Source organism: Nipponia nippon, unplaced genomic scaffold (assembly GCF_047370975.1).
Source record: "Nipponia nippon isolate SJK-2023a ecotype South Korea unplaced genomic scaffold, ASM4737097v1 scaffold_11, whole genome shotgun sequence".
NCBI lineage: Eukaryota > Metazoa > Chordata > Aves > Pelecaniformes > Threskiornithidae > Nipponia > Nipponia nippon.
In genome coordinates this window covers 24,028,940-24,052,752 of record NW_028262302.1, presented here as the reverse complement: position 1 = coordinate 24,052,752, position 23,813 = coordinate 24,028,940, and the positions used below count along the sequence as shown (strand labels likewise).

The window sequence follows — 23,813 nt, the reverse complement described above, 5'->3', positions numbered from 1 at the left end:
GGCATGCTCTTCACAGGGTGGATCTCCATCCTGACAGGCCTAGTCTTGTCTCCAGAAGTGCAGACAAACAACCATTGTAACACACTGGTGGAGCTTAAGAAGATGAATAGACAATTTTTTTTCTTTATAAATATAGCTAATTTTATTATGTTGAGATTTTCCATAACCTCTGCAACCCACTCCACCTGGAGTGCTTGGTTTAACATGTATGAGTGAGTTTTATCACCCTCTTGTGGAAAAAGAAGTGAATTGTATCCGTCAGAGGTTATAGGAAGAAGTAGAAAGTGGGAGTAAGGAAGGCAGTGATAAAGAGCAAGCAAAGAAGAAAGGAGAAGTATGGGCTGGGTGGAATAAAGGGACAGTGAAGGAGAACAAAGATGACTAGTAGCACACTACAACTCAACTTCTTCAAAAAGCTATCCCAAAAATGTTATTTGAAAACACCAAAGATAACAAGCTGCCAAATTTACTCCCCCTTGGTAACACTGACAATATTCAACAAATACATTATGCTCTCTACAGCGATTCAAGTACTGTCTCAGCTGTAATCACCATCTTTTGCAGCACCTTTGTTTCCACACGCAGGGGAAAATACATTCTCTATAAACACACAAGGTTAACTGTTCAAAACTTAAGTCAGAAAACACTTACTAGATACTTTCTTATTTAAAAACAGTCTGCATATAACATCTATGGCCTGCTGTTGGAATGTGAAAGTGGAGAGCCCATGAGCTAAACTTGCAAAGAAAACTAACGGAAGCTTATGCATTCGCATTACATCCTATGTAACATAAAAGAAAAATCAGAATATTTAATTGCTCTAAAATCTGGAATCATCCTTTCCTCAGTTTCTGACTATCCTTAGTATCAATTTGTAATATGAGAAATTTAACTTGCAGTAGTCTTCCTTTACAACGTAATCCATATGACAATATATTCGAAACCTTGAAAGCAACAACAAATTTACTGCCACGGGCATTTTAAAACTTGAAAATCCAAGTTTGGTACAAGCACACACAAAAAAGAAGCCAAGAAAGTCACAATAATGTTAAATTAAACTCATGACACTGTGAAGAGGCACAGAAATCCCAAACAACAGAAGGCCAGCTCAGATCAGGTAGGTATCACAAGCATGGTGAAAAACTAAGAGATCACACACAATGTATCCCTAAAAGTTCCTGAAAATCCTCCAGGAACCCCACAGAAAACTACAGACCACATCCAACACAAATCACAGTTATTTCTTCTTAATGACACTAAACATTTTTTCTGATGCTCCTCAAAAAGATTTAGAAACCCATTAAAAATAACAATTCTAATGACAGATCTTTTTAACCTCATGATAAAAGAATACCTAAAGAAACACTCCCCTCCCATTACACAAACTACATTTATACCTAGCCACTATTCACAATGAAAAGCATAAAATGGATAACTGTGCAAGTTACATTTATTTCATTGTTTTAATGAAAATCTGACAGTAAAGTACTTCTCCAGGCAACATACAATTTCAGCTTAGCCTTATTCTTCACGAAGGTACCCAACTTTTCTGAATAAAAATTACTGTATCTGAGTACTTAACCATCATCTCCAACTGGGGGTTCAAGTCCTAAAATGAATACTTTTACCAGTACGCACACGCAGTTTTCTGCATTTATTCATCATCCTTGAGATACCACTGATGATTTACTTCAGCTTCTGCAAGATAACCATCAAGTAAGGAAGGCTAAGTCTGCGGTGGATGTTTTGCAGCAGATACGTCTGTTTAAATTCATAAAAATCTTAAAATAAACCCTAATTATGCACCAACTTTTATAATCAGAATAACAAACTGCTTGCCTCCACTTCTCTTAGAACTTGGTCAGTTCTAAAGTCCAACATGAAGTTCTTAAAACAAGCTCCTCAATCAGGGGACACAAGAAGCTACTGTTACAGAAGAGCTGGCAATATGTCCAATGATGTTCAACAGACTTTACAGCAAACCGCTGTTCTATTTTTTCTTTTAGAAAGCTACCCAGAAAGGATCCCTTTCACTTTCTCACCTTCTGCCCATTTAACCAGGTACATCAACTCTTATATTGTGTTCCTTCTCTGCCCCGGACTCTTGCAGATGTTAGGGGAAGGACCACGCACTTTACATGCATGGAAAATACCACAGTTAAGAACCTGTTATACAGATCGGAAAGGAAAAAATAGTGGTAAAAATTAATTAAGGGCATAAATGCAAAATAATGAGCCTTTTTAATAAAAATGTATTAATAAAAACATCGTAAAATGTTAGAGTGTTTTAAATTAAAATTATTATATTACATACTTTGTCTTCAAGCAATACAACTTAATGTAATAGTTAATATCAGATATACTGTGACTTGAAAAATAAACTTTCTACAGGAGATTGAAAAAATACATTGTTATATTAAACAAATCTAAGAATACATACATTTTCAAAATTATACACACATCACTATCAATTAGCAAAACCCACTGGTGAAAAACCTTCCATTACTGTAAATCATTATTACTCCTGATCAAAACTGACTCCCCTGCAGCTTGACTTCAAGACTGTTCGAAACAAGACAATTTCTCCAATCAAGTGCAACAAGTAAGGGCACAAAAGTATTTTACATCGGTTCTTTGGACAGCTGCCTTATCTTTTGAAAACACGTGATAAAGATCCTCAGACTGTAGCTGCAGCAATTTTTTTTACTTTTTTTTTTTTAAAGCAGAAAACCACACACACAGAAGCTACCAAACCTACGTAAAAGTTCACCACCATGTCAGTTCTGCTGAATTAACTGTTTGAGAGGACACAGAGAGCACATCACTAAAATTAGGGGGAGGCAACATGTTTTTAACAATCTGGTTTACGTTGTGGCCCCACAGACACTTGTCTCAGCACAGATGAGAGGCAGTGCTCTGTGGTGTGTGCTAGGGAATTTCTTGAAGAAGCTTGTCCACTGGAAAAAACCCTCATGTAACTGCACCTGCAATGAGGACTGACACTTAAAACCAGCGAGGTTTCAAACTAAGATAAGCCCTGCCATATCCTTCTGAAAGAATACTCTAATATTTTTTGAACAGATTTTCCTTAACCTTTTATGAAGTAATGTGTGCCCATTTGCTGATACTTGTGAATTACAGTTACCAAGATTACATGGTCCCACCACTAATCCAGAGATGCCCAACCCTGCCAAAACTCATTGAACTCAGTGAGTCCTCTCGTCTGTTACTTCTAATGATTTTTGCCTGATTGAACCAAAGAAACAGTAATAACTTGAATGAAAAAAATGTAGGTGAAAGGAAGTTACCCTGAACCTAAAAATAGTTTTCTGTCCTCCTCCCACTCCCCAGAAAGCATAAATGAAAAAGCTCTTTTCTCAGGGAGGCAGTAGCTTACAACGGATGAACGTGAAGGGCCTGCTTCCTCACTATGAAGCTTTACCAATGAACAGTAGTATTACTGAATTTTAAAACCAAAACAGAAAATTAAATAAGCTCAAAACCTAGACTTTATAGATGACATTAAATATATATACCACTTACTACTTATATACACAGATCTGTATTATACACATTTAATATATATAAACACAGATCTTATAAATACGCGCATCATTCCAGAGACACAGAAAATGTACCCTTCACAACAGTAAAGCTCCATGTCATAATGAATTGTAAGGGCAGCACTATACTTCAACAATCATGCATACTATATAGAAATAATTGCATGGCTAAACCAGAACTTATATTTGTCAAAGGTACTTTGGGAAAGGAATATAAAGGAGGTATTTATTACAGAAACAGGAGGTTCTATTACAGACCCATAGAGTTACACTTGGACACAGAAAAGAAAATTGTAATATTGTTAGAGAAACAGATAATACTGGGAAACATATTAGAGAGACATACTGTATAAATACAGACTGAAAACAAAAGTTTCTGATGATGGTAAACTGTAAACACTCCTGCAGAAAATTATCAGGATTTTAGACCCAATCTTGTGAAGAGTACAGAAATACATTTCACACAGTGATTACAAGCTACTTCACTTTAAAAATAAATTTTAAAAATAAAAGAAAAAAGAAAAGAGGTGGGAATGATCATCACTTAACATTTCCAGAAGGTAGACTGAAAAATTCCAGAAGTAAAACAATTACACTGAAGGCTTCAGGTTAAAAAGCAAAAACAAAACAAAACAAATCCCTCTCGACAAACAAAAAAACCAGCACCACCAGGGCTATAGGAAAATCGCCAGACCTAAAGAGACTTAAAAATAAATAAAGACAACTGAGGGGAAACATTAGAAGATCAGGGCTAAGCTGACAGAATTTCTCACCGACTGCCGTTTCACTAATACACTGTTAAGATAAGGAGGTATTCTTTTACTGTGATCTTAATTTCAAGTCAGCATTTCCACACATGCCCATTCTCTACAAATGTAGCTCGACAAAACTACATTCCAAATGTGGGAGACAATAACGAGTGGAGAAACATTCAAAAAGACAGAAGGTAATTAGTATATGGCCCTTTCTAAACACCATCAAACAAATACTTCTTAGAAACAACCAGAAACCTTTAAGATTATTGGAAAGAATTATTCTACAACCACCGGATGCTGAAAAAATTAAAAAGAAAGTTAAGTATACATTCAAAAAACAATTGCCAAGAAGAAAGAGAAAGTGAAGAAATTAATTACATATGACAAGAACCTCGTACATCTTCAGAAAAAATAACAAATAGGCTAAGTCCTTCTCCCTTTTGGGATTGTGGCTCAATTCCCAAATCTTACAGAGAGATGGCCCATTATGTCCAGATTTATTTCAGCCAGAATGGGCACAAAATTCCTAAAAGTAGTTCCAGGACTGATGCTTGATTCACCATTGATTATGTACAGTTCCAGCGTTTCTTCCACACAATGAATTAGGAGTCTAGAGATCTATTTCCAATTATGGAAATAAAGCAAAATTTTATTTTGAAAAGTCATAACCACTGTGACCCTAAATTCCTGTTTATAAATTAAGAGAAAGTATTTAGCTTAGGTATATTATTAACAGTTTAGCATTCCAAATTTCACAAATGGAGAGTAGCACAGGAAAGACAAGCAGCCAACCCCCATGGAAGTCAACAGAAAACAGAAGCTCTATCTTTATTCTTCTTCAACTCAAATCATAACTATATGTACAGTTCTGAAGGCAGTATCCGTAAGGCTGAAAAAGCCAGACCTTTTTATGATAAAGGAGATTTAAAAAAAAAAAATCAAACGTAACTGTATTTGAAAAAGAAGGTGCACATCTTGCAGTTCTCACTTAGTCAAGAGTCTTTTGGAGTTGGTAGGACTTTTTACTATTTAGGAAATTCAGCATTTGACCTATAGATAGCATTCGTAAGAAAAGCTTACAATAAAATCTCAACTATAGGGAAATAATATAATGACCAAAAGCAAACAGCAAGTGAAAAGAGATTTTCCCTTTTTGACTAGGCAATGCTCTTTTGTTGCCACTACAGCAATTCTTTAATGCCATGGAAACTATCTGATAAATGTATTAGAAGCTCAATAAATTTCATAATATTGAGGTAGCAAAGCAATTGGTATTGTTGACAGAGAACTTCTGTTCTGAGCGCCTATTTTAAGGATGAAAAATTATCTAAAAATAAAAATCATACTTTGAGCTGTTTTCAACAAAAATATACAATAGTTTTAGAAAACCTGCAAGTAAAGTACACTAATTATATTAGATCATTGGAAAATGTAGGAGGATGATAGGAAAAAAAAGGCAGACATTGAAATTACAAAAATGGGATACAGTGATTTAAAATTTAACAGTCTTAGTTTTGGATGGTTTGCTTTACCTAACTTATGTCTTTTTAATGAGGGCGAGGGGGATGGGAAGAATACTGTGAATTACATGCAAGTTTTCTGTCCCATTTCTCAAGATAATAAACACATATTCATAAGGCATATGATCTTTTTAGTCATCAATATGTATGTCTTCATCCTCTGGACACTCCCCTACCATTACAGACACTGGCAGAAACACAAATGAACTCCCCCTTCCCCTTTCACAGGTAATACTGAAATTGCTCTGTTTTCACATGTGCAGTACTACAATATACTTTTTTCCAACCAACTGCTTTCTAACATTGCACTCCTGCTGATCTACCTCTAGAGATTTCTAAGTAAAAAGACTTATCTATACAAAATGAAAGTAAAATAATCCTCCAATAAATAATACACCTCTCTCATGCACACACAACACTATCTTCCTCGACAGAACAAGCATGATTTGAGGTATGCCACAAACTTGGTTAACAAACCCGGGCTGGGTTCGACTAAGACACAGAGGTGGAAGTACTCGTTCCCAGAAAAGGGCCCTTCACCAGGACTGCTCTGCCACAAACCAGTTATCCAGGGGACCTGCCAGCCTTGATGATACCAAAAGCTTCTTTAAAAGTAAAGTCAAAATCAAAAGCCATAACGCACTGCAAGATACACCAGGCAAGAGTACGCAAACATTTAAAAATGCATGTGAGATGGAAACATATATAAGAGTGCACATATTGAAAATGCAGGACAATCGTATCGCAACTCCCGTATGCACTTCTCGTCCCATTCCTCTCCACTTAAAACAAAAAAAAGGCTGCTTTTAAAGTGTTATATTGGACATTAGTCATATTAAAAAAAGATAACTCCAAATTAGATTTAGTCATAACGCAATAAATAAAAATATAGTTAAATTATCAGAAAAGTTAAGTCTTTACTTGTAAGCAAACGGAGCAGCTTTTTGGCTTGTGGCTTTTGAAAGCCTAAACTCAGCCCAACAGAGCCTCAGAAGGCACATCTTATTTTCTAAATACATTAAATGTTTGTTTACAAAAAGATACAATACACATACTCCTGTTAATTAAAAAACAAACAAACAAACAAACAAACAAAAAAACCCAACAGTAACAACTTACTTTCTCTATACTTTTTTTCTGGAATAAGCAATACTGAAAATTCCAGTTCTTCTTACTACATTTCCTAAATATCAGGTTATCCCTCAGACTTGTACAAAGCATCAAAACATACTGTCTGTTCTATTTTTCTTTCCTGAAACATTTTTATTACCAAATGAACAACAACAACAACGCTGACTTATCTATCTGTTTTTGCAATACAGGCATGTATGTTCACAGAAGGCAACAGACTGCATTAAAACACTACCAAAACAAGCCATTTCACTATATATGACTCTGCCCCTAGGGAAAGGAATGAGAGCAGATAAGATGTGACAGATGTGTAGTCACGTCACTTAATACACTACTGGAAGGTGCTCAAATCATTATGGTGACAGGCATAGTATAAAAACTTGCAAAGAATGGACTAAGCATTTATCTAGTTTTCTGCATACATGATTCTTATAATCTAAGAAGATACTGAAGTCCATAAAAACGGTGTTTGGGAGAAGGCAGCCTGCAAATGTCAATATGCAATATGGTTATGCAAAAAAGAAAAGAGGGGAGCATAGCATGTATGTTTTTGTCAGCAAAGCCCCTCCATCATGAATATGAAATACACCTAAGATTGAATTCGAGGTCAGTCCTCTAAAAATTTCCTGTACTGAAATATTTCTGAAGAGGTTTAATTAAACTTGAAATTTACCCAAAACAAGAAGTTTAAATAAACTTAGCAACTGTAGATCTCCAAACTGATTTCATTTCTCTGAGACTTTAAAAAGCTCTTTTGCTGAAATCTCTTCTCTGTTTTGGTTTGACAGACCCAAACAATAAGGATAAAATTGGAAATCATGTAGTTACTGGACTGAAATAATAGGACTAGTCACTTGTTTGAAGATAAGTGTAAACCTTAGAGTTTAAAAAATTAGGACTTTCAGGCAATTGGCCAAGAAAAGTATGAAAAATGCAGGAGAAAATTGTTTCCTCACTTCTTTCAAGTTTAATAATCCTGAATGTTACAAATATTAATGTAGGTCAAGAATATTTCCAAACAGTAGCATGATTTTTAACTGCCAATGTCCCTTCAGCAGGGGCCAATACCACTGCTATTTCCGATAGCTTGTTAGGCCCAAATCCTGGAAATTAATCTGCACAGGTAGATCCCTGTGCCTCTGGGAATCCGCATTATGTCAAAGAGGGAAAACTAACTCACAGGATCAGATTCTTAATTTGAAGCTGGACCACTGTAACTCATTATGACACTAATCATAAATGTCTCACCAACACTCTCTGCTCCCCATCTGTTTGGTTTATCTTATCATAGTTTTATATCTCAATCCACGGGACTAGCTACAGTAGTCAAATTAAGCACCTGCATATGCCTGTTTCTGCAAGACCAGGTCCTCAGACAAAGGCAACATTTTTCTTGTACTTGTGCACACGCCTAGTTTATTCCCTGAATGGGACTACACAATAGAATGAAATAACTGTACCATCAATTTCTTCATTTATACAAATACAAATCTCAATGTTTTCCAGTAATCTAGCCATTTAAGCCAAAGGATAAACTTCTGAAGTGTAGCAGCTAGTATTTTCAATGGAAATGACCTGCATATCAAAAATGACCTGCAAAAGTATAAAACTGAGCTTTACAATTATTTAAAGGAGCATTTGCTTCTTTATCGTGCTGTCACAAAACAACGAGAAAAATTCATAAAATAATACTCATTGCAGACTACAAAGTCAAATCCACTGGCACCGACAGATCCTAAATTGAGACATGCTGAAGGGGGGGAGCATTCAGGCACAGCATCACTCCAGGCCTCCCGCTCTTCTAGTCTCCTCTATGCTTCCAAGCCAGTCACTGTCAAGCACAATGCAGTGGGACTAGATGGACCTTTCTTTTGACCCGGTATGGCCATTTGCGCATTCTTACAGGTATCCCACAGAAAGAAGCCCCAAATATTTTATGACAACTCCACTAGAACTAATCCTAGAATCCTTTTAATTTAATTAAAAGACACACATTAAGGTGTGAGCTTTTTGTGAGGGTTGGTTTTTTGGGGTTTTTTTTTGCAACCTCTCTCTTCTTATGAAGAAGTAGGGTTAAGAACTAAGCCAAAGTGCAATTACACATTTATTACACATTTCAATACTCTGATTAACAAATTTGTCAAACAGGTAGAGGAGGGAATGTGGGAAATGTGGGAGTCTGTTATAGACCACCCAACTAGGATGAGAGAACAGACAAGGTATTCTACAAGCGGTTGGCTGAAGTCTCACAATCTCTAGCCCTTGTTCTCGTGGGAGACTTCAACTTACCAGATACCTGCTGGAAATACAACACAGCAGAGAGAAAGCAGTCTAGGAGGTTCCTGGAGTGTGTGGAAGATAACTTCCTGACGCAGCTGGTAAGCGAGCCAACGAGGGGGCTGCCCTGCTGGACCTTCTGCTTACGAACAGAGAGGGCCTCGTGGGCGACGTAGTGGTCGGAGGCTGTCTTGGGCTCAGCGACCATGAAATGATAGAGTTTTCAATTCTTGGAGAAGTAAGGAAGGGGGCCGGCCAAACTGCTACCCTGAACTTTAGAAGGGCAGACTTTTGCTTGTTTAGGAGTCTGGTTAACACAGTCCCTTGGGAGGCAGTCCTGAAGGGCAAAGGAGTCCAGAAAGGGCTGGACGTTATTCAAGAAGGAAGTCTTAAAGGCGCAGGAGCAGGCCGTCCCCATGTGCCGTAAGATGAGCAGGTGGGGGAGAAGACCGGCCTGGCTGAACAGAGAGCTTTGGCTGGAATTCAGGAAAAAAAGGAGAGCCTACCGCCTTTGGAAGAAGGAGCAGGTGACTCAGGAGGACTACAAGGATGTTGTGAGGTTATGCAGGGAGAAGATCAGAAAGACGAAGGCCCAGCTAGAACTTAAACTGGCCACCACTGTTAAAGATAACAAAAAATGTTTTTACAAATATGTCAGCGACAAAAGGAGGGCCAGGGAGAATCTCCCTCCTTTGTTGGATGCAGAGGGAAACATTGCCACGAAGGATGAGGAGAAGGCTGAGGTACTTAATGCCTTCTTTGCCTCAGTCGTTAATAGTCAGACTGATCATCCTCGGGGTTTTCAGGCCCCTGAGCTGGGAGATGGAGATAGGATGCAGAACGAAGTCCCAGTTGTTGAAAAGGTGGCAGTCACCGACCTGCTCCTCCACCTGGATGCACACAAGTCCATGGGGCCAGATGGGATCCACCCGAGGACAATGAGGGAGCTGGCAGAGGAGCTTGCCAAGCCACTCTCCATCATTTATCAGCAGTCCTGGTCAACTGGGGAGGTCCCAGATGACTGGAAGTTAACAAATGTGACGCCCCTCTACAAGAAAGGTCGGAAGGAGGATATGGGGAACTACAGGCCCGTCAGCCTGACCTCGGTGCCGGGAAAGGTCATGGAACAGATCATCTTGAGTGCCATTACGCGGCACGTGTGGAACAACTGGGGGATCAGGCTCAGCCAGCATGGGTTTATGAAAGGCAGGTCCTGCTTCACTAACCTGGTCTCCTTCTATGACAAGGTGACCTGCTTAGTGGATGAGGGGAAGGCAGTGGATGTTGTCTACTAGGGCTTTAGTAAGGCCTTTGACAACTGTTTCCGACAGCATTCTCCTGCAGAAACTGGCTGCTCATGGATTGGATAAGTGCACCCTGTGCTGGGTTAAAAACTGCCTCGACGGCCGAGCCCAGAGAGTGGTGGTGAATGGAGTCAAAACCAGTTGGTGGCCAGTCACAAGTGGTGCTCCCCAGGCCTCAGTGTTGGGGCCGGTCCTGTTCAATATCTTCATTGATGATCTGGATGAGGGGATTGAGTGCACCCTCAGTAAGTTTGCAGATGACACCAAGTTGGGTGGAAGTGTCGATCTGCTGGAGGGTAGGAAGGCCCTACAGACGGACCTGGTGAGGCCGGATTGTTAGGCCAGAGCCAACTGTATCAGATTCAACAAGGCTCAGTGCCAGGTCCTGCATTTGCGTCGCAACAACCCCATGCAACGCTACAGGCTGGGGGAGGAGTGGCTGGAGAGCTGCCTGGCAGAAAAGGACCTGGGGGTGCTGGTGGACAGCTGCCTGAACATGAGCCAGCAGTGTGCTCAGGTGGCCAAGAGGGACAATGGCATCCTGGTCTGTATCAAGAATAGTGTGGCCAGCAGGACCAGGGAGGTGATAGTGCCCCTGTACTCAGCACTGGTGAGGCCACACCTCAAATCCTGCGTTCAGGTTTGGGCCCCTCACTACAGGAAGGACATTGAGGTGCTGGAGTGTGTCCAGAGAAGGGCAACGAAGCTGGTGAAGGGTCTGGAGCACAAGACTTATGAGGAGTGGCTGAGGGAGCTGGGGGTGTTTAGCCTGGAGAAGAGGAGGCTGAGGGGAGACCTTATTCTCTCTACAACTACCTGAAAGGAGGTTGTAGCCAGGTGGGGGTCGGTCTCTTCTCCGAAGTAACAAGCGATAGGACAAGAGGAAACGGCCTCAAGCTGCACCAGGGGAAGTTTAGGTTGGATATTAGGAAAAACTTCTTCACTGAGAGGGTAGTCAGGCATTGGAACAGGCTGCCCAGGGAAGTGGTTGAGTCCCCATCCCTGGAGGTATTTAAAAGATGCGTAGATGTGGTGCTTAGGGGCATGGTTTGAGGGTGGACTTGGCAGTGATAGGTTAACAGCTGGACCCGATGATCTTAAGGGTCTTTTCCAACCTTAACGATTCTACGATTTTATGATTCTATGAAATATACTTTCCCACAAAGGAAAAATGGGACTGACATAATATTAAGCCTATTAATCTTGCTATTTTCCAGAATTATCAACACCAGCCATGCTTATTTTCGCTACTTATAGCGGAAAAGAAGAATAGCAATCCACAAAAGTAAATAAACCATTGGAGAATTCAGTGTAAAAGAAAGACTTCTGAGAGGCGATTCCCCCTTCCTCACCAGACAGACATAATTCTGAGAGGTGCTTTTGGCCCCTCGATTTGTACTGAAATTCGGTGACAACTGGGATTTAGGGGAAGCATCCAAGATATTGGCATCCTTTCAAGGGCAGTATGCAGGATCATAATTTTCTTTCCCAAATTAGAGGTTAAATCTGCCAGCAGAAACTCAACCGGAGCTGAGATACGCAGGCTCTCAAAACAGTAATGTCTTGCCTAAGACCCGACTGGCAGCATCTTTCCCTAGGGAGGCTGCAGCTCATGGGACCTCTCGATTTCAAAACCCAGCAGAAGCCAGGAGCTGGGAGCTACCCATTCACAAATGGTATGAGAGGGGGTCCCATCTCCCCACTAATACCTTGCTGTAGGACATTCAAAACATGCCTGTGGGCTGCATTTGGCACCACTGTCACAGGTTGCAGACCCACACATCAAGGAAAGATACTAAAAACCAGTTTCCCTCTGCTCACAAGTCAATTTACCCTTATCAAAATTATTGTTCATTTACATCAGCTGTTGAGGATTCACAAACTAAAATACTCACACGTAGCCTGAGTGCCTTGAAAATTCAAGTCATGGCACGGGTTAACATTAGCATTTAAAACTTTCAAAAGTATTGCAAACAATTACCACACCCTCAAGTTACAGATAAAATATTTTGTAGAGCTTAAATACATACATTTCTGGCATGAAACATTTCTCATTGCTGGCAAAATTTCCCTGCAATTTCTGGCAATAGAATACTTTGAGTTTAGAAGTTGGCTGTAGAGTAAAATTGTTTTATTTATTAAAAATAATTCTTGATCTTACCTTTTAGCAGAGGCAGGGGAGTTAACTCGATAGGCTTGCCCTGAGACCTAAACTGGGAGGAACTTTGTGACCTCTTCTGTCTGGCTTTTCTGACGGACTTCCGAGAAAATCCGTCTACTTTATCCACTGATGGAGGAGTAGTTGGTGCTGAGGACATATCCCTACTGAAGGAAAACAAATGTTACAAACATATTCCAAATGGATGAAGTGGTTAACGATTAAACCAAATTTTCCAAACATCTTCTTCTTTCTGCACCACTCTCCTGCTGACAGCTCACCCAGATAGACTGCTAACCCACCAACATGCATACAAATTGTATGGAATAAACTTAATGGAACAGTGCAATAATTCTTCTCGCTCACTTTTTTATCTGTGTCTCCCATTTGCCAAAAATCCTGCAACAGGAAAAATTCAGACCTAATGCTGACATCATTATGTCAATAGAACCTCATACACCTGTAGACTTGACATAGGATTGTAGCCTTAAACTACATATTCTTTGGGACAAAGTAATTTAAACTCATTCTGCAAGGGACCATGCATGCTAAAGAATGGGTACACAAAAAGGTACAAATGGTTTTTTGGCATTAAAGTCATCAATATGCATAGGACAAAAAAAATAGGACAGAAGAAAAATTCAGTTTATTTGCCACACCTACATACAAGATTTTATAGAGATTTAAGAAAGTATAGCAAAAAGTACTGCTATGCTTCACAATTTCACTAACGCTGACAAACTTTACATATTACTTCTTTATTCTCCATTTTAGAAATACTTAGTTATTTTCTTGCGAGTCTCTTTCCACATAGTTATTCCACGTTCTGGCATTCCTGTAAGAATAGCAGCGTGGTAGCCATAACTGTTCTAAGGGCATAAGCCAGACAAGGTTTGCAGGGAGAGGCAGAGAGCCAAAAAAGATTTCTGCAAGCAAAAGTTTGTTTGTTTCCCAACTCCATCAGCTGGTATAAGAAACAAGCATTGCTTCTTCCTATAAAACTTGTCTTGGTTGTACTCCTGTAGCTGATTCCATACTACTAAGAAATACCAAGAGGAAACATTTAAACAGTGAATTAATCCGTCCAGCTATTGTACTTAGCAGTCTTGTCCTGCCTGTTAAAAAGGCCCATCGCATCTTGGTGAAATACATGAGTAATACTTAAGGGAAACGAGATAGGAGGAATTTAGGCCTACATATTTCAAGCAGCTCCGGGTACAGTTAACTTCACCAGCATGTGCACCTCTACTGAAATCAACAGAACTATCTTACATTAATAACACAATTATTAACAAGAGCAGCTCTGTTGACTTCAGTAAGGCTACACACTTGTGCAAAGTTAAGCATCGGCATAAGCATTTGCAGGATCAGGGTCTTAGAACATGTCCTTGGAAAGCATTACTCATCCTCAATGTCTGTTGACTTCAATTAGTGAAGTGACTTGTATGCTAAAAGAAGTTGATTCCACAATATAGAGAACACTTTCGAGTACTTATTTTATTAAAATATTTGGTTACTCATATGCTTCATAAATTATTAAATCCATTGAAACAGACATTATCTGGGTTTGTCTTTTGTAGGAAAAGGTTTATAAAGTATGATTTATTGCAACAGTGTAAACAAGTTCCAAAAGATAAGAACTACTTAATGCAAAATTACATATAAGTGCACGAAATCTATCAAAAATGGAAGTATAAACTCCATAGCTTCTTCGAGGAAGCATGTGCAGCACCCAGAAGCTGAACTGTGCAGCTGGCATTACAATAATGGAAAAACCTTATTCCTTCTTTTTGATTTCTCCTGAGGTATTCTTTCACTATCAACTTATGCTTTCCAAATATAATATACTATCAGCAACATGAACCCATACCTTAAACTGGTCTTGTTTATCATCTAGAGAAAAAAAAATGCCACCATCACCAGGGCATTCAGGCCCCAGCCAAGATTAATAAATAAAAAACTCAGATAAACTGAAATAGAATGGCCTGTACTTTAGCAACCCACTTCTAGGATTTCAACAGTCCGCCAAAAAACATGCAAACACAAAGTTACCTGTTACATAAACCAAATTCTGGAAGTATCAGCAAAAATATATTCTTAAAGCCTGAATTGCTTGGCCCTATTTCATCTGATCAAAAAGATTCACCTCCCCATCATGTGCACCATTAAAGTGTAACCATTTCTGCAGAAATGTTTGCATGCTCTCTCAAAATTAAATTACCCAAAAAAAAAAAAATAATAATGGAGAGGGACTAAAGTAGATCACTTAAACTGCAGGATCATTGTGTCAGCAAGAAGCTTTACTGACACTTCTCTGCTGTAAATTTAGTAACAGTTTCCCTAACCTGCTTTATAAATTATTAAAATCTAATTCTAATTCAACAAGACTACATCCAGCCTAACAACCTTACAGTAAACACTGATCTTTTTTTCATCTCTCCAAATGAACATTCGCTCCCCTGAATACACTATCACAGTGAAACACACTGTCTCAACGAACGGGGGGGGGGGGAGGGGGGGGAGCCCCAGATTATTTATTGTGTGCGAGTGGGAAAGCTGCAAACCCAGCCACTGCTGCCTCTTTCTTTCGGCAGGGAATCTTATTTTATTCTCTAAGTATTTTGGTACATACGAAGCCACGCACATCAGATCTGCTGGTCCCCGGGGGGAGGGGGGTGTAATGCACGGAGAGGCGAGTGGACGTGAAAATACCGACGGATACCAGCGGGGAAGGGAGCCAGCGGCTCGCTCGGCGCCCGGGGAAGCAGAGGTGTAATTAGCTGCCTCCCGCCCGCTGCTATCGGCTGTCATTTCCAGAAGGGAGCCGCGGAGCACCGCAGCTGGAACATGTCCTCCGCGCAGCCCCCCGCGCCTCCTCACCGCCGCCCGGCCCCCCCCCCCCTCCCGCCTCGGCCCGCCCGCGCCTCCTCCCCGCACCGCCGCCGCCTCGCCGCTCCCCCGCGGGCCGGCGCGGAGGGACGGAGGGATGGAGTTACCTTGACCCTCCTGGTAGAGAAGCCGGAGACGGGAGGGAGGCGGCGGCGGCCTGAGCCGGGCTTGGCGGAGCGCGGCCGATGCCTGGCGGCGGCGGCCCGAGTGTGGTACGCGCCGGGCTCGGTCCCTGCCGCGGCGGCGGCGGCGCAGGAGCCTGTAGGCCTCGGCGGCGTTGGCGGCCTCCCCAGCGCAGGGCGGCGTTGGCGGCGGGTTCAGGAGCGGGCGGCTGCTCGGGCTCCGCTCAGTCCCATGCACTCGGCGCGGCCCCCTGCCTGCGATGGCTGCTGCCTCACTCACATTCCCGGCGGAGCCCTGCGGAGGGGCCCTGAGGAGGCGGGGGGGGGGCGCGGGGGGGAGCCGAGTGCGGGCCGAGCCGAGGGGGAGCGGCGGGCGCGGTGCGGGCGGCCGGGGGGGGGGCAGGCCGGGCGGGCGGCGCGGCGGTGCTGCGAGAGGAGGGAAGGCCTCTTCCGCCAGCAGCTGGCTCAGGTGAGAGGGGGGGTCCCGGTGGGCGTCGGGGTCGCGCTCCGGCTCGCTCCTATTGTCACTCTCAGCGGGCTCCGGCCATGGCACTCACTCACACACACTCACTCACTCACAACCGAGCCTGCTGCCACCGCCCCCCGGCCCGCGGCCCGCCCCCCGCGCCCGCCCACTGGAGCCTGCCGCCGGGACGCGCCGCCTCATTGGCGCCCGCCGCCGCCGCCGGGACAGCCGGGAAAGGGGAGCGCTGCCGGAGGAGGAGGCGGTGCCGGCCGGGGCGGCGCGCAGCGGCGAGCGGCTCGTCATCGCCATCGCCCTTCTCCTCCCTCTGCGGGCCGGGGGGAAGGCGGACGAGCGCCGGCCGCCGCCAGAGCGAGCCCCGTCGGCTGAGGTAAAAAAAACCGGCGGGGCTGAGGTAAAACCCTGCTAACGCTGAGGTAAAGTCGCCGTCCCGCCGCACCGGGCCCTCTTAGGGGGGCCCAGAGCCCCCTTCCCGGGGAGGGCCGTGGGCGGGAAGGGCCTCCCCCCGGCCCGCCGTGGGGCCCTGGGGCCGGCCTGGCTGTGCGAGGGGCGGCGGGGCCGCCGGAGGGACCCAGCCGCCTCGGGCACGGCCCGCGGTTCCCTTGCTCTGCGCCGTGGTGAGAGCCGGGAAGCCGCGGTTTTGCTCGGCGACGGGGTTTCTGCAGCCCTGCACCCCTTGCCCTGGCGATTCTTCAGCCAGTGTGTGATTGTTGGCTGAGTCATTTTGCCTTTTTTTTTTTTTTTTTAAGTGTATTTATATGTATAGCGGCCAGCACAACGAGTGCTTGTAAATAGTATTGTTAAATAGCATAAATCTTGTTTAAATTTATTTACCTGATGGCTTGGTGTTTGGTGGTTGCTTGTTTTTTCTTTTTTTCCCCAAAAATACAGCTAATGGTGTTGATATGGCTATTATGTTTTAAAATACTATCCACTGTTTTCCCTGTATTTCTGTCAGGGGAAAAAAAAAATTGACTTATATGAGCAGCAGTCCCCCTGTGTTGATATGACCAAAACCCTCTGAAGTACAATCATTTTTTTAGGAAAGGAGATCAAGGGTAGTTTGAGAGCTGGTTGCTTTGATGGGTGAGTCACGTCTCCCCTGTTTGTGCATGTAGTGAGAGCCTGAACCCTCTGAACATTATTAATCCTACAAAGGATGATACCTAGTTTTTGTGCCACTCAGCTTCTTGACTCGGCTTACCCTGCAGGTAAGTGAGTACCAATGTTGGCATAACCGGGGAGGTGGGACTGTGGCAGGCTCGATTTAGAGTGATTTAAGATGTTGTGAAACTACTTTCAAAATGGCTAAATTTCAGCCAGGTAAGTTCCCTGGTCCAGCTCACATTGAGGAACCTGGAACACTAGTTAAAATAAAAGCTCACTGCTACTGAACTATAACTGTAATGGATGTGAACAGTTTTGCCTCTCGTCTCTCAGTATGCCTCTTGCACATCTTAAGAAATATGTCTCCTCTAATTTTTTTTACCTGTTGACTAAGCAATTCCACTTCGTTTCAATCCTTCCCTGTGTGTTACAGTTTTAAAGCTCTCAGGATGCTTATTTCTTCTCCCTGTGTTGTCTCAAAGTCATTCACATCTTTTTTGAACTGCAGCACCCAAGACTGGACGCAGTACTACAATTAAGGCCTCAGCAACGCCAGCATCTCCTGTCATGCCTGTCACAGACTACGTTCCTGTTTACACATGCCAATACAGATACTTTTGAGTCAATATGATCTAGTCACAATTTTGCTGACCTGTTTTACCCCCGCATCCATTTCTGCTGACCTATCAAGCCAGTTATTTCTCCCTCAAGTAGACAGTAATGCTACTTGAGAAATTATTTACTGCAACAGCCCTAATGCTATCCCTTCATTTTTATTGCTCTACGGGTGTACAATCAAGCAGTCAAGACATCTTTTAAAATAAAATTCCACATGATTTTAAGTCAGAAAACTGTAGAATTTGTCATCCTTTGTAAATCAATTGCATTTCTCAGAAGAATTGTATTTAAAAAAAACTTAACTAAGATTGAACTGTGCCACAGTTACAGAACAATTGTGTAACTCCAAATTTAGAAGAGAGATTTGTACATATTTGTAAGTATTTAAAACTTTAAATTCACTTACACCAACTTGAACTAAACCGGCTAAAATAATCTAAATGCAAGCAAGGGTTGATAACAAAGAATGTAGGTCAGGGGGGTTTTATACCAACCTAAGGTAAAATTTGGCAAAACAGTGTAACTTCCTGTTGCCCCCATCAATGAGAGACAGAACCTGCAGATGCACATGTTTTGCTTTGTTATATGTACTTAATTCTGTTAGCTGTGTTTGTCAGTGCCATACTTTAATTCTCAGATTTATTTGCTGTCCTGCGTGCTGCTTTTGATCTGGACTGAACGGTGCAGTGAGCAGCTCATAAAGTTATTGATAGCATACTCTGCCAAAGGGAAGCTCTAGCATAGTCTGATGGCTAGGCTGGCTTTTTAGGTGAAGTTGAGGGTGTCATTTTACATGGTTGTACTTTGGTCTTCCCAGTATGAAATGAAATCCATCTTTGTAAAACACTAAAAATCTAAAACTGAAGCATGTGATGTGGGCATTTATTAAAATAACGGCCATAGAAGGGATAAAAATCAAGACTGCTGTCCAAGTCCACTGTCCTGTGCACACAGAGTTTTTTACTTTTCAATTCTGACTTCGTATAATAGCTATAGAATTAGTTCTTCAGTATAGCTGAACAAGCTGGTAAATAATGCATTCAGCTAGTTTATTTCTTATATGAAAAATGCATCATGAGGTATGTTTTGTCCATTTTGATTGTATAAAGCGTTTTTATGATGCGTTTTATATCAAGTGATGTTTGTATGGTAACAATTCAAGAAAAATACAGACTTTATGAGTGAATAAGCAGAAACCTTACCTTTTCTTTATCACTTGGCCGGCAGAGTTTACAGAGTTGGCTTCCCTTTTATTTCCAGGTTGCTTTCCTTTTTTGACTTTGGTCTGTAAAGTCTCCATCTGTAAGGAGATTTAAGACCACAACATAAGATATGAATGTAAAACTGCTAATATTTCAAAGGGTTGCTGTTACTTGTCCTTCTCCTATTCTCTGTTTAGTCTGTATTTTGGAAAAATTGCTACTTTAAAAATGATTACATGAATCCCAAGCAGAGATGGAGAAGAAATGAGTACTACAGGTGTTTTACATAGATGTGTGTTTGTACATATTTAAATATGTGTATAAATATATATAATATCAGTTTGCAAGAATAAAAATTAACTGTTGTCAGATAAAGTTCATGCGACCAACATCTCGCATACAAGTTTGTAGGCATACATATAAAAATATGCACGTGTTCAATACCTGCAACCCTTCCTGAAGATCTACAAGCAATAGTAAGTTCTTTTGATCAGTATTTCTCCACTGCTATCAAAGGCACAAGACAAGCCTGTCCTTTTTAAAAGTTATACTGCCTTACTGTCCTACAAAAAGGATTTTTTAAAAATAGCTTAGAAAGGAATTTTCAGGGCCAGCTCCTCACCAGTGAGGCACTGTCCTTTTTAGCACCCCAACAGTCAGAACAGCACTCGAGTCCTCCAAAACAGAGATTTTTGTACCAGTGACTCAGATTTGTGCCGCTTCACATTTTTTTGTGTGACTGAGGTTCCACTATAGACCATCTGTTATGGCCACCCAGTCAGGAATACGGAGCTCGCATCCACGTTGGCATTCTGCTCTCTCCATAGCAGCTTATCAAACAGGATTGCTACATAGATACCACTGTGGAAGTCTTGCTCCATTGAGTGATAAACATAAATGGATCTAGCTGGAGCTTGTAAACGTTTCACGGAGTACAACTGGCGTGTATTTGCCTACAGTAAGGGTCACATAATGCTACATGAAGGATCTCCTATATGTCAAAAGGAGCATTATCAGGGGTACCATGGGATTAGTTCGGATATTCCCTGTTCCAATGCTAGTTAGCAAGAAAAGACTTGATCTCCCCAGAGAACTAATTATTCAGACCAGCAGGAAAAAGACCAGAAAGAGAAAGCGTTATGGAGGAAGCAGCAGTGCTGTTTGAAGAGGCAAATCAGCATGCGAACAAGGCATTTCTGATACATCTTTTAACAAAAATGAGCACAGTGGAATACCGCATCAAAGTAACTGTCCTGCTCCATCAATTTGAGTGAAACAGAACAATCAGATTTTTTGTTTACTTCTGAATCAAATTCATGTGTAACGAAAAAACATTCTATGAAGTCTGTTTACCCTGCAGTTGACTTCCGATTCATGTTTTACATTTTGGGGACGAATGGTATGCCCAGCTTTTCGGCAACATTTATAATCGCAGTACTGAGTTTGTGTAATAATAAGCAAGTGCTTATTACATGGACCTTTTGCCTACCGCTCCTCCTTGTACCAGCTATGCGATAACGCTGTCAGTGCCCTCAGGAGCTGAATTCCTGATGCATGTGTGGGGTAAGGATTTTAGGGTCACAGGCACAACTACCCGAACGGGAACTAATTCTTCCTCTCTGTTTATAGACGCTGCGTCATTTGAAGTCTGTTTCTGTAGTCAACATGGCAAGAAAAGTAGGAGCTTGCTCTCCCCTGCAGCCGGCTAGCTGCCTCCTGCTAGCACAACGCTGCTTTCACTTATTCCCCAGTTCACTTTTTTGTTCTTATTTTGTTCCCCTCCCCCAGCGTCTTAACTCGGCTTCAGGCCCCGGGTGCTCCTTGAAGCCTGGTTTTCTGAATTTTTTGTTAACTTTCCTCCGCTGCCTGTTTACCTGTGCCTTCGGGCTTTGCAGCACGCTCCTCAGCCAGCCTCCTCTCTCCAACTGTCACTCCCCAACTGCCTCTGAAGGTTCCAGCGCTCCCCCCTTCCCTTCCTTTCCTTCCCTTCCCTTCTCTCCCAGGGCAGCCGCCCACGGGGCTGCCTCTGGCGCCTGAAACTGCTCCTGGAAACCGAGCGCCTGCCTGTGTGTTACGTGGTCCCCTGTGCCGCTGGGGAATGTCTGAATCCCAAGTGAAACCAGGTCTGCTTCCGCTTCTTCGCTTTGCGATCAAGTCTCCTCGTTTCAGTTATTTCTGCATTAAATGTGTTATAAGCCAATATATACGCTGTTGGGATCTCCCAGTATAAAGCCATCCTCTTCAGATGAGCATGCTCTGCTGTGGCTCAGCTTCCTACGTCACCACACCCCAAACCGAACAAATAAAATGAGTAAAAGACCAGTGTGTGGTTAAGGTGTCCAGCAGTGCTTTTAAGTGTGTGAACTGCTGCTCTCAGCGCTTCCCACATCTCCAGTGAAGCACCCAGCAGCTCCCTCCCGAGCTCGGTGCATCTCATGGGTATAGCGGCAGTCGATAAACACTTGAGATTTTCCCCAAGTACAGAAACCCTGAGGACCGAGTAGGCTGAGATAGAGATCTCTTGTTCTCTTTATTATAAAAGAGAACAAGCAAGTATTCGTCTGGTATTTTTTTCAACTTGCTTTATCTTATGGTACAGCTTTAACCTATTAGATACTTTTAAAGTTTTCAAATTACGGCAAATGAAAGTGTTCTTCTGTAGTCTGTAGCTCAGCATTGTAGGGAATGCTTAACATCAGGGGGAATCTTAAAGCACTTAAAGTAAGTTTAAAGTACAAGTGCTAATGGCTTCTGAAGCTTGTGGTATGAAGCAGAGCAGAGGAAGGGCTGTACAGGTGCCGAGGGCGCTTCCACAGAGCTTTTGAACAACTTGTTAAGAGGTGTGGGGAGCAAAGCCACGTGGAAAGAGGTGGCTGAGTGTTAGTCACAGATCTAAACGCAAATCCTCCTGGGAGTCTGCTGGATGAGCAGGAGTGCCCTCACACTGAGCAAAACAGTGTCGTCCCCTCTCCATCCACCGTAAGCGGGGATTAGCCACCAGCAGCACAGGTGCAAGCCGGTCAGCGCTGCTGGCTCTTCCCCGGCTGGCGGATGCAGCAGTGGAGATGTTAGGGGAGCACTGGGAAGGAATCAGTCTGAATGGTGCTGAAATAGGAAGGACAGGAAAAGAAAGGTTATAAAAGCATTTTCTAAAACATGCCCAGATCCACTGTCAGGTTAAAGAAAGGATAATTTCACCACTGAGAAAATAGTGTGAATAAGGAGACTTGGAGCTCTTTCATGACCCTGTACGGTAATTACAGATACCCTGCAAATGACTAGCAAGAATGGACTTCACATGAGATAGGAACTGGAGTTGAAATCCAAAAGCAATGAATCCTCGAAAAAGACAGAAATTGATTAGATTTAGACAGAAAATAGCAAAGAACCACCTAAACAATCTCCTGACCAAGCAGAGCACACAAAACCAGAAAACTGAAACAAGAAGAGAAATGGTGTTCTTCTGTACAAGTGCTGGAAGTTTAAAAACTTAGTTGAAGAGATGAGAATGTCTCACTTCAAAAGAGCACGTTGATAGAACTGATTTTTAGGAAACACTGAGAAGGAATGGCATTAAAGCCTCTCCAGTACTTGATGACAAAAAGAGACGAGAATGCTAAGGTTAGGAAAGGAATAGCGAATAAAACCAGAAACATCATTATACCATTGTACAAATCCAGCACGCATCCTTCCTTACCTCTAACTCTGCGTAATTCGCTGTAGACTGTATTTAGAAAAGAGAATATAGAGAAAGCCAAGAAATAAGATGGCTTGGTACAATTCCCACACAAGGAGAGGATTAATACATTGGGGACCTTGAGCTCAGAAGAAAAAACTTCAGGCTGAATTTGATAGAGGTCTGTCAAGATCTTTGATGGAATGGAGATGGGGGAATGACTTATTTTTCAAAACTGCTTTGTGTTATTTGTTCTTGTGTTATCTGGCAAGATGGAATATTACAAGCTTTCACGTCCTGTTACAGAGGCAGAGGGTATGAACAGGTTCAAATAAAACAAAATTTTAAAAACCAGATGCCCAAGGGCACCAAGGACATTAAATTGTCTTTGTACTTTAACAGGCTACCATAATTGCAACATACAATACATACACAACACATCAAGGAGTTTAGAAGCTTATTTGCCGCTAAATAAAAATGCACCACTATCAACTTTAAAAATCTGTTCTATAGAGAAGTCTAGACACCAGATTTAGGGGAAGATAGCTCAGTAAATATAGACAAAATTGAGCCAATATAAAATCTGTGATACGTCATGATAAGATTTAGCATATTATCATTATTGAGTGACTTCTTTGACATGCTATCCAGTCCCCACAGTTAAGAGAATTTTCAACATTACCCAGTGTCAGGTGGGTCCCGGAAGAATTTATAGCAAGAATCAATAGCCAAGACTTGAATGAGAGAAGATCAAAAATAGAGCTGAGATTTTCCTTTTTAAGATGCAAGGAGGAGTTAAAACAGTGATTTGCTAAGGCACCAAGCGGCACCAGCAGACACCTCTGGAAAATTAATCTTCAGCTATATTTAGTACATTCAAAGAAACTGTGGCTCCCACTTGAGCCATTTCAGCTCAAATACAGATAAAAAATAATCAGATCACATAGACTGTTCGCTCATCTTGAATAAATAAATATTTAACGGAATTGTGCACTTCTGAGTCATGT

General features: G+C 42.1%; 1 protein-coding gene across 5 annotated transcripts in view; it reads right to left on the bottom strand.

Annotated features, from left to right (window-relative positions):
- PPP2R5E (protein phosphatase 2 regulatory subunit B'epsilon) overlaps positions 1–16,326 on the bottom strand; it is a 79,994-nt gene extending 63,668 nt beyond the window's left edge. Inside the window, exons 1-2 of one of the 5 annotated variants that reach the window (XM_087747946.1) lie at positions 15,705–16,326; positions 12,712–12,875 (exon numbers count right to left, since the gene is read on the bottom strand). In XM_087747946.1, coding sequence (XP_087604072.1) covers positions 12,712–12,868 — 157 coding nt within the window. In that variant the 5' untranslated portion in view covers positions 12,869–12,875; positions 15,705–16,326. Of the gene's footprint in view, positions 1–2,042; positions 2,167–12,711; positions 12,876–15,430; positions 15,535–15,704 lie in introns of those variants that run through there. The other 4 variants (XM_087747944.1, XM_087747943.1, XM_087747950.1 and 1 more) reach the window with 4 other exon arrangements.
- Between the last annotated feature and the right edge of the window lie 7,487 nt (positions 16,327–23,813).